This window comes from Charadrius vociferus, unplaced genomic scaffold (assembly GCF_000708025.1).
Source record: "Charadrius vociferus isolate BGI_N301 unplaced genomic scaffold, ASM70802v2 scaffold39, whole genome shotgun sequence".
NCBI lineage: Eukaryota > Metazoa > Chordata > Aves > Charadriiformes > Charadriidae > Charadrius > Charadrius vociferus.
The window spans coordinates 6,030,403-6,041,621 of record NW_009650188.1 but is presented as its reverse complement, the minus strand read 5'-3'; the positions used below and the strand labels follow the sequence as shown (position 1 = coordinate 6,041,621).

At 50.7% G+C, this 11,219-nt stretch overlaps 1 protein-coding gene across 2 annotated transcripts in view; it reads right to left on the bottom strand.

Moving 5' to 3' along the window:
* The window catches only part of TNR (tenascin R), a 29,205-nt gene extending 18,321 nt beyond the window's left edge, over nt 1–10,884 (bottom strand). For both annotated transcript variants that reach the window (XM_009892852.1, XM_009892853.1), the window contains exons 1-6: nt 10,389–10,884; nt 7,097–7,573; nt 6,378–6,641; nt 5,469–5,584; nt 2,791–2,941; nt 2–98 (exon numbers count right to left, since the gene is read on the bottom strand). In XM_009892852.1, coding sequence (XP_009891154.1) covers nt 2–98; nt 2,791–2,941; nt 5,469–5,584; nt 6,378–6,641; nt 7,097–7,573; nt 10,389–10,884 — 1,601 coding nt within the window. The remainder of the gene's footprint in view (nt 1; nt 99–2,790; nt 2,942–5,468; nt 5,585–6,377; nt 6,642–7,096; nt 7,574–10,388) is intronic.
* Nucleotides 10,885–11,219: the final 335 nt, after the last annotated feature.

Here is an 11,219-nt window from a genome sequence, read left to right as displayed (position 1 = left end):
CAGGATGGTGTCCACCTTGGCACGTGGCGGTGTCCACTCCACAAAGGCCACCGTGTCGGAGACGTCCCGCACCAGGATCTGCGTCGGGCCATCGATGACTGCGGAGGAGGGGGGAAACGGGCACCTGTTACTTTGGGAGAGTTGGATGGGGAAAGGTGGCAGCTTTGGGGGACACCAAGCTTCAGGGATGCTTCAACCTGACCGTCAGAGTGTCCCAAATTAGCAGCTGGGGACAAGGCAGGGAGGTGGCATGGGCAAGAGACATGACCCTCTGGCCCAAGGTACTCAGGGGGTTTGATCCTGGTGGGTTCCCAGTCCCCTGTCCCAATCTGGCTCTTTCCTGAACGCTCTCCACTTCACTGATATCTCTCCCAAGCTGTGGACACCAGAGCAGGACCCAACTGCTCTTCCATTGATGCCCATTACAGCTATAATTCAACTCATGCCCTTCTCTTGAGCTGGTTATTGGCAACAATGCCTCCCTGGCTTTTTCAGGTGGCATCTCCTGGGATAAAACCTCCTACGTCTAACTGTGGTCCACTCCCTTGGCTCCTAGTAACTGCTCGTACTTTGCAATGCATTGAAAAACCTATCAGTTTCCTTTGTGCCCAGCTCTTTGAGCCATTCAAACTGCTTTTATCGATGATTTCCTCTTCCATTCAATTTACTCTTTTCTGAGCCTTTCCATCACTGGCAAAATTTATCAGCAATGATATTAAGTCTTTTGAAAGGTGTTGACAATGTGTTAAATAACGTGGGGCCAAGGACTGATCCAAGCATCAAAAACTGAGGAACGTCTCTAGAAATGTTCCTGCTTTGGTGCCAGCTCCTGGTTTGTTGTTAAGTTGAGGGATCAGCTCATAAAGCTGTTGAAGTCTTAGCAGTGGGGAGAGAGGAGAAAACGCAACTGCTCTGGAGAGTCTTCATAACTAGCTGAGTGTGGGTCTATGGTGGGTGTCCACCAAACCCTCTCAGATAAAGGGGTGTTAGCTAAATTCATACCAGGGATCTTCTGGGAAACCATTTTAGACATTTCTGCTTTCTTTTGCAGACTTGGGCCCTTCCCTCCTCCACATCCCCCAACACTCGACCTCTGGAAATCATGGGCTCAAGCTTCCCTGATGGATGCTTTGAGTCCAGCAGGACCTAACTGCTGCATGGATAGACGGACAGGCCAAGCCTGGCCATCGCTCCTGTGCCATGGCAGTCTTGATGCATGGAGCCTGCTGGGCAGCCCATTTTATCACTTACATGATCACAAGGTGGGTGAAAACGCCCATGCTGGTTCTGTAATTCAGGCTATACTGCATGCAAGTACATCTAATATATTGTATATATTAGAAAATGACACTGTATAATAAGGATGTGCTGAATGTTGCACCCCAGGGTGGGAAGTTCTGGGGGAGATGTGTGTGGCCAGGAGTGGGAAGGACCAGGGAGGGTTAGAAAAAGACATGTGGGGAAACTGGGAGCAGTGGGTTGAGGTCTGGGGACAAAACAGCAATGGAGAAGGGAGGACAGCTGGGAATAGAGTGTTTAGGTAGGAGCTGGGTGTCCAGCTTGACCAGGGCCAGGTCATACTTATCCAAACCCTGCATCTCCAACTACCTTGTTGTCCGGTCATCCAGGTGATGCTGGGCAGCATCAAGTTCTACTTAGCTGTGCGCCATGAAACCATGCCTTTGCTGCTCGATCCGGGCACAAGGTGTTGAGGCAGAACAAGGGTGATGGGGACAAAGCTATGGGGGTGCTGCAGAGGAAGACAGACATGCCAGAACAGGGATGCCTTCATGGAGCAGAGAGCTGGGAGCCCACCACTTCATTTGCGCTCCCCTGCAAAGGTCAGCCACTGAGTTTGAAGTACCAGCCTCTCTTTATTTTTTGCTGACTTCCTAGGGAAAGGAAGATTTGGTCTTGACCAGGAGATGTCTCTGTTAAGCCACGTCGAGCTAAGTGTGGAGGCAAAGCGGGAGGACTCTGCTGAGGAAGCTCAGACTTGCAGCAAGCTGCTACTGGTGAGGGGACACTCCCTTCGCTCTCACCGTTTCCTCAAATTAGCAGCCTGGAGAGAGCATCACCTCGTTATAACCCTCCAGCAACTATTTAAATGCTGTTTCCGTTTGCAACAGCTTGGATGGAGGTAGACATCTGCCTGGCTGCCAAAGCAGACTGCAACAGACGTGGCGTGGAGAGCATCTTCTCCCCAGTGAGCTCTGCCCATTGCTGTGTCTCCTTCGGTGAGGAGAAGACCCAGTTCTTTCACACTTGCTGAATTTCCTCTAGCCTATGGGACAGACCAGCGACTGGCCAAATAAATTGGTTAGGAGCGGATGTGCCATTGCTCCTGGCTCCCTGCCCCGCTGCCTGATTTGCCTGAATTGGTGGGAGTAGAGGGCATTTAGTGGCATAAAAGCAAGTAGGAGTTTTAATCTGTTATATATGAGTAGGCAATACATTTATAGAGATGTTTCTTGGGGGCGTCCAGCCTCTGAAATGTGAGATTAGCAGAGAAGAGGAATTTATCCAGCTTTATAATAAAAGCAAACCTGAGCCTTCGCTCCCAACCCCATTAACCTTGCCACGGTTTCTGTGCTTGCAGCAATTCAGGAGGGAGAGGGACAAAACACTGCATTAAGAAGCTGTTGCTGCGATGGACCTGTAGCTTGGGCAGTTGGGTAGTGCTAGTTTTATCCCTGCCCATGCAGTGCCAGGCTGTTCTCCCTGACGGGACCTTATTTTGGGGACTGAGCCCTGGGCACTGCTGTGCTGCCCGGGGTCAGGCTCACTCACGGGTTGAGACGCTGTCGGAGGCGGGAGGGCTCCTGGCTTGTTCCTTCAGGGCCACCACGGTGACAGTGTACTCTTCCCCCGGCTTCAGCCCCGTCTGGTTGAAGGTGGTGACGGTGCTGGGGAGCTGGGCGATGACACCGCCCTCGTTATTCTGTCCAGGAGAAGACATAGGCGTTAAAAAAAATCAACAAAAAAAACGTGTTTTGAGGGGACTGAGGCACATCCTTCCACACCCAGACATGCACCCCAAAATTGCATCCTTGCCCAGGCATGTCCCATTATAGTGGTGCAGAAAAACAGGGTGAAATCACCCACCAAGTGTGGAGCACCCACATTGTTGGGCTGAGAAATCCTCCCCCATCCCTTCTTCTCCCCCCGCCCCAACCTTCTGTATTTTGCCATCTGTGTGTCTGCGGTTCTCCAGAAGAGAAAAGATAATAAAACCAAAGCCTGGGTTAGACTCCTTTTCCATGCTATTCAGGTGCCAGGAGCCTTCTGTTGTTCACGTATAGGTATGAAACTGTAAGGTCTTTATTTTGCCATCCCCTACCTTTTAAGTATCTTTATTAAATTCATTATACTTTGCGGGTTTGCTCTAAAAAAACTGTAAGGCTTTAAGCAACTGCAAATGTCACCTTTCCTGCCAGTGTTTGGACAAAGGATCTTTTCTTGCCGCTGTCTTCACTAATAACACGCTAAACAAATCTTTGCACATAGCTCTCAATTCATATTCATCTCTTTTCTCATTAAACAGGAAATCTTCCATTTTAGCCATGAATTGCGAGCTTACCTTTCCTAATTTTATTTTCTAAATCTGTCTTCGCTTCATCTTTCTACGCCCCCACCAGCAGCACATGCAGCAGATGGGCAATCCCTGCCTGACCTGGCTTTTGGGGGGTGAGGGCATCGCGGGGACCACGGGAGGAGGATTACTCTGTGGGATAGCATGAGCATCCTTGCGGGACACTGAGGACCAAAGTAGCATCCTCTTGCCTGGTTTTGGGGAAGACAAAGTGAGCTCAACTTTGCTCGTAGACATTATTTGTGGTGGTATTGTTATAACTTTGGGGCTTTTTAGCCTCTGGGACTAGGTTTTGGTTTTATTTTGGGTGTTGCAATGGTTTAGCGTTTGCCCGAGCAAGCGTTGCTTCCAGGGAGTGAAGGAGACAGCACCCTCTGCCTTATTTTATGAGAAAAGCTGGTGATGAAACTTGAGAGAATCTGATTTCAGAAGCAGGAGCATGACCGTGTCTTTACGACGCAGGACCATGTGCTTCACCAATGGATGTGGGAACTTCAAAGCCCAGCAAGCTACATCCCTTCCCCACCCAAAAAACCTGCATCCGAAACCAGTCATCCTTTGACGCTTTATCTCTTCCTTGAAATCTTGAAATGTTTTTGCGTGGTTTTAAGTTTTAAGCTTAAAAACGGAAAGGTGGACCAACAGTATGTATTTATGCGGTGGCTTGAGATGATGATACTGCAGGGAGATGTTTGCTTCTATCCCAGCAATTCCTCACCCTAAAGTGGATATCTCCCCATTTATCTGCTTCGGGGGGATGATGTTGAGCTTAATTCCCGAGTATCAGTGAAATGTTTGAAAGATAGCTGGGTTTTTGCTACTAGACCGAAAGCTCTTCCCTGACATTGTCTTATCATTTTGGCTTTTATCCTGACCGTGAATGAAAATTACCCTGGGATTTATACCTGCAGTACCTGAACTTCGACTTCCAACACAATTCGCATGAGGATGTACCCAAAATTGTACCCAGATCCTTCCAGCCTTTTTGGAAATAAGGGAACAAGTTATTTAAAGCAATTGGGGCCTTGCTTTATGCTGTATAATGATACTTTACAGTTAAGAGCTTTTAAAACTTTGGGGCCAAGTTCTGCATTTCTCTGCTGCCCAGAGCTGCCTTTGACTCCATCGAGGGTTTTGTACAAGTGAAAATGGCATAATTGAGTCCTTAATCAGCATTTCTTTTACTGCTGGGGCTTGAATGTTCTTGTAAAGAGGCTCCATATACAATTGAAGCTATACTTATGGCTAAATGGTGTAGAAATTATGAATATAGATGAAATACTTGATGTACAATTTTTGTTGCCGCACATAGAAAATATGCGATATTTAGGGCAACATTTTCATCCTTTCATCTTTTCTGGCACAAATTCTACCTGTTCATCACTGCGATTAAAATTCCGTGGCAGGAATTAGCTGTGCGTGTGACTCAGGGATGCTGAAGGTTGTTGTCTGAGAGCCGGCGGCTGCTTGGTTTGATCCGCGCTGCTTTGGGTAGCTTAGCATGCAGAAAGCAGGGGTGAGGAAGAGGAGGAGGAGGAGGAAGGGTTGCAACAAAGGAGATGGAAGGGAAAAAGAGGGGGTGACAGCAAGAGGCGGCGAGACTGGAAGGTTTATTTATTTATACGCTCATCTCTTGATTTTATTGGGACATTTCTATGAGGATATGTATGTCTTGATGCCAAAGACTATTGGGGAAATGCAAGGTGGCAAATTGAGGTTGAGGTGTTTGGGGTTGTCTGATGTGAAGCATATAAATTGTAAACAGAAGCTGGGGGTTTTTTTTGAGAGTAATTGGAAGCTAATTTGGGACCCACTCGCTCAGTGTTTTCAGGGTGACCAGGTGTACGCCCCGAAGCCATGCATGTGGTGGCAGTACCTTGGGGATGAAGCTGATCTCCCAGCCATCGAAGGGGAAGGAGAAGGGCTCCCACTGCACCTCTGCCGTTGTCTCTGTGATGGTCTTGAACTTCAGCCCCTGTGGCGTGGCAAGGTCTGGAAGAGAGCAGGAGGCGGTGAGCAAAGCAGGATGGGTATGTGGGTGCTGCTGCCCTCACCCCGCTTCCTGTGGGTATTTTTTGTTTGCGCAATGAAAATGGGGAACCTCTTGGTAGCCGTTAGCAGAGTTCCTTTGTCCCCCCTCTGGGCAGGTTGGAGGGAGAAGAGGGAAATGCCTGGGCTGTTGGATGCCGGAGCATCCCACTACATTACCATGCGAACAGAGTGAGCGAGGCGGTTGCAAAATAACATAGTTTACATTTTCCCCCTGCCCTCTCCATCCTTAGTTTCTGAGGATCCTTTCTGGAGGTTGCCATTACAGCTTGATACTCCCGTTTTCCTCTGTGCTGGTCAGGACTACAAATGTCCTATGCACAGCAGCATCCCCTCTTGCTGCACTATCACTTATGTCATGGGGAATTCCCCACGCGGAACCCATCCACGAGTCGGAGGAGAACCTGTGACTTCTGTGATATATTGCAATATTTTCTATGAGGAAAAAAGTGTAATATTTTAGGCCATATTCTGGGGGCTTCAATCAAACACTGGAAGTTTCTTTGATTTTTAGTCATTCCAGTTTTCATCCAGACAGTCTTTCTGCAGAGGGTGGACACATTTCCCCCTTTCCTGTATTCCTATACAGATATAAATAGGGATAAAAATATCCCAAATATTCTTTTTTTTGGAAGGCTCAACTGCTGCTAGAAGGTTTTTATGGAAAATGTGCGTCACCTTGAGCTTCACCTCTGGTTATCTGGGCACCAAGAGACAAGTGCAGTAGGATACTTACTGGTCATCACCTTGGAGGTAACAGGGATGCTGAACACATCACTGATGACCGCGTAGATGCTGATGTTGTAGGCAACACCCGGCTCCAGCTCTGTGATGGTGATGCTGCTCCAGTCCCCAGGCACCCGCTGCTGGAGCTGGGTGCCCCCTGGCCCTGCTGGTTGGTACGAGATGACGTACTCGGTGGCTGCCCCGGGGCTGTCCCATGTCAGCTCAATGGAGCTGTCGCTGATCGCTGTCACTCGCAGGTTTTCTGGAGGAGCCACTGATGGGAAGGGCAGAGGTAAGGAGAGCGTCAGGGTGGCATGGCTTATCCTCCTGCATGGCCTTGGGGAGGGGTGTGTGGGTCTCCTGGTGGGACTCGGGTATGGGCTTTCAGCCGGGCGTTACTTGCTATCTGTGGGTTTATTAAATGCTATAGCAGGACAAAGGCTCAGGAGAACCTGGCTGCAGCTTCTGTTGCACCAAGGGTTTACCACCGATATTGGGACAAACCTCACTGGCTTTTTGCTCACGTCCCAGACTTTTGCCCGTGGTGTCTCTGAGGACAGGGACAATGGGGAGGGAGGCAAACTGCAGGGCCTGAGCAGGTCCTATGTGACATGCTTTGCCAGATATGGGTTTCTCCTAGGCTTTGTGGTGCTCATATGGGGCTCTGGGCACCTTGAAGGCGTTATTTATACATTAGGGTCTGTCTCTCCCCATGCATGACCCTGCTACCTGCTGAGCAGTCCTGCCCTTCGTAGCCATCCTCACAGACGCAGAGACCATCCTGGCAGATCCCACGGCTGCTACAGGCGTTGGGGCAGTGCAGCCACCCGCAGTCCTCCCCGGCGTAGCCCTCCTGGCAGATGCACGTGCCGTTGGCGCAGTGGCCCTTCCCCGAGCAGTCGCGGGGGCACCGCAGCTGGGAGCAATCCTCCCCGGTGAAACCCTCCTCGCAGACGCACTCGCCGTCCACGCAGAGCCCGCGGGAGCCGCAGCCAGCGGGGCAGCGGAGCTGGGAGCAGTCCTCGCCCCCGTAGTCGTTGTCGCAGATGCACTGGCCCTCCAGGCAGACGCCGCGGCTGGAGCAGCCCCGGGGGCAACGGGGCTCGGAGCAGTTGGTGCCCGCCCAGCCCTCCATGCACACGCAGCTGCACGACTCCAGGCTGAAGTTCCCGTGGCCGCTGCACTGCGGGGTGTAATCCAGCTGCCCTGCAAGGATGTGGGATGAGGGTCAGAGCCCACCAGGTGGGAGGTGGAAAAGGGCAGCGTTGGCCCCGGGGCAGCTCGTTGATGGGTTGTGGGGAAGGAGGGCAAGATGTGGGGCAAGTAGGGAATGGTCCTCCCTCAGGTTGAGCATGCCCAGCCTTGGGGAGCTGGGGACCTTAGGGCTGGCAGGGGGAGAATTGATGATACAGATTCATGGTGGGGCTTGGGTGGGTCCCCAGAAGTTTGTCTGTCCCCTCAGGAGCTCCATATCTATGGGTGCCCTCAGTCTTGTTGGGGTGCAAATGTTCCCTTTGGTTTCTCTTCAGCTCAGGGCTCAGTCGATGGGAAACTCCCTAGATCTCTTACTGGGAAAAAGCCTTCCCTAGCCAAGCCCTCTGCACCAGCCATGAATTAGCAGGCTCCTGTTGTCTCCCCTCCACCCACTGTTCCCACTGTTCCTTTTTTTTTTTTTACAGGTGAGGGATCCTGGTCTGCTTGCTGTCTCTCCTACAAGAAGCACGTATGTACCCAGAGACATGATCTTCATCCCTGTCCTGGTGAGCCGGATTAAGACAGAGCCATTGGCTTTGCACAAAGTATTTGGGTGTGCTGGGTTGGGGGAAAGCAGGGAAAGCAAACAGCCACAGTGGCCACCACCTCCCCCTTTACCCAGTAGCCTTGCACAGCACACTGGGGTGAGGAGGGATGCACAGGGATGAAGGCACCAATCACTCTGACACTGCCAACGCTCCTCTCTTTTGCCCCTCAACATGGACCCATTGCTCCAGATAAGGGTTTACCCCATCAAGGCTAATTTTTCCTGCTTTTCTTCCTCGTATGAACCAATGAAGAGCAGAAACCCTTTTTGTGCTTCCTCCAACCCTTGGGAAGCCTCTGTGCCATGAAGATCACAAGCCACAAGACTTTGTGATTCCCCCAACTAAGTTTTCTGTCCCAGCTGAGCTACATATGCAGCTCTTCCCATGGTGGGTGCAGCAGAAGCTCGTGTAAAAGGGATTCAGTTACATGCTGTACCAGACAGACCTATTTGCGTTACTTTGCAGGATGTTTCCCATCTAAACTGCGAATACTGGGAATGGCGATCAGATTCTCTTCAGATCTCAGCCCCTAGTTAAGTTATCAAGCAAGGAGAGAGGATGCTTGTACGTGTGCTGGAAGAGAGCAGCTTTCCTTAGGGAAATGCCTCAGGCAGTGGGGTAGGGATCCTGATCTCCTTTGCAGTGCAGTGAATTGAAGGCAACTCCGGTAAAAATAAATTAAATTACTCCAGTTTTAGCTCAGCATGCATCTGCGATCAGAGTGGAGACTCCACTGAGCGATGAATGTTTAATGGGACCGTCTGCATATGTTGCAAGAAACCCAAATAGGCCCATCAGAGTTTCAAATTAATTCCTTTAAAACAGGTTTTTCCCATTGCATTTCCCACGTGATTTTAACCCTTGCTTTGCACGCACCGGTGGCACGTGTGGGTGTTTTCTGTCTTTTTTTAGTGCATCTGATGACCGTCACATCGCGGGGGAATGTGGGCTGAGCCCATGGCTGGAAACACACTGGCTTCCCCTGGCTGCATGGGAGGTGTCAGCCCGAGTCACCATGCTGCGTGTACCATCCCAGTTTCTCCCTCTCCGACCCACACACCCTTGGTCCAACTCTGTTGACCTGAGTTTGGGTCACTTCCATTTCATTTTAATGTGTCCTCAACATAGAGGAGTTGTGGTACCACTGGAATATTCACACTGATAGCTGCAAAACTTAAAAAACGGCAGTGGGCACTGGGGGGAAAATAATTGCTTTTAATTTATCTTCCTCCCTGCTGTGGTTCTTGGCCTGAAAAGCAGTGTTCCCCTGGAAAGACACCCTGCATGGCTCTCCTCACTTGGTGGCTTTTTCCCGTGAGGATCTCCAGTGTGGCAGAGCCCTGAGCAGGTCTGGGCTGTGCAAGGGACAAGGGACAGCTGCCCTTCAGGACAACCCCACTTACCAACCTCCTCGAGATGTAAGGAAAACCATCACTGTGCTAGCTCCCACGCTGTTGAAATGCAGCCTCTAGCCCAAACCTTTCTTAACCCATCTCATTTCAACTGCATGCTGCTTCCCTGGCTCTGAGGAACAGTTCTGGTGAAATGAGGGGCCATCTTTGATGGGGTAAGCCTAATGGGGGCTCTCGGAGAGCTTCACAAACTGCATGTATTGTTATTCAGATATCTTGTTGATGGTTTTGTACCTTTGTTATAGGTTTTGTTTGCATCTTTCATGGCAATGGAAGTTATTCCCTGTATTTTTTATTCTTTTTTTTTTTTTTAAAACTCAGCTTTTCATACATATTCACTCCTCCTACAGAGAAGATTAAGGGGTTTGTTGCCGGCTCCTATGGTGCTGCCTTCAGCACAGGGACAGCTTAGGAGAGCAGCAACCACATCTCTCTTCCCTGTCCCACGTGCAGTGGCAGATCTCTAACAGAGTTGCATGGAGTCCAGGGTTGGGAGATCACCCTGCCCACTCCTTACGAGTGGTACTTTTATCTATCAAGGGGCTTTAGCTCTGGCCATTACGGGGTTTCTGCAGTGAGCAGGGCATGCCCTGCTCCAGGTCTCAAGTGACCAAATCCCTCCCAGAGGGTTTCCTGCCTTGAAGGACCTAAGCCAGGCTTTTCCCTAAATCCAGAGCAGCACTATGGGTGAACACAGATGTTCCTCCATCGCCACTCTGAGTGGCATTAGGGGTCTTGTATTCATTTCTCCTGCCTTTTTCTCGAGCCCTCAGTCCCCAGCAAGAGCTAACAGGATGGCGTTACTACCTGTGGCTGCATTTTCTTGGCAGCAATTGGAGTTGCATTGGTCCCGGAGTATGGAGACCTCCCTCTCCAGCATCTCAATCCTGCTCAGCAGTTCCTGCAGGGACGGGAGGGAGGTGGAGCACTTGCAGGCCTGCTTGGGCAAGTTTATCCTGTGGGTGAAGGTGACCTGGCTCTCGCTGTCAGAGGTCTGCTCTGCGTACTCCGCCAGCCGGTCGTCTTCTGAACTCACCTCCTCGGCCGAAGACTTGAACATGGATGAGCAGCAGCTGTCCAGGGGAATGTTGATGTTGTAGATGTGGTGGAAGACCATTGGCTGCTCTTTGATGGGTGGGCTGCAGTTGGCAAGGCCACCCTGCTCATCCACCGCTGGCGTCTTGGCTGGCTCTGTTGTCACATCCAGCCGGCACTCAAAAGGCCTGAGGACGGCCCCCAGCAGAAGCAAATTGAAGCTGATGAGCACGTTCCTCAGGACTGGGTTTTCACTGTCAGTCCCCATTTTCTTGGGAGAGGGAAGAGCCTTCTAAGCCAGCGTTGGTCAGCCAAGCGCGGGGAGGACCTGAGGACACAGAAGGAAAAGCGCATGGTTGGTGTTAGCCCCCAAACTGTGCTCAGCTTAGAGAGGCAAGTCCTCCTGGGCAAAGTCATCCAGAGAGATGTGGGGCTGACTTGACCCATGCACAGTCTTACTGACTTTGGTGGAGCCCAAATCAGCCCTGAGCAGAGCCCATGGCTGGTGGGGGGACCCAGCCATAGGCCTTGAACGGTGACAGAGGCAGATACTTGTTGCTATAATTATTTTTTTTTTAAGGAAACAGTTCATCTGGTGCTATC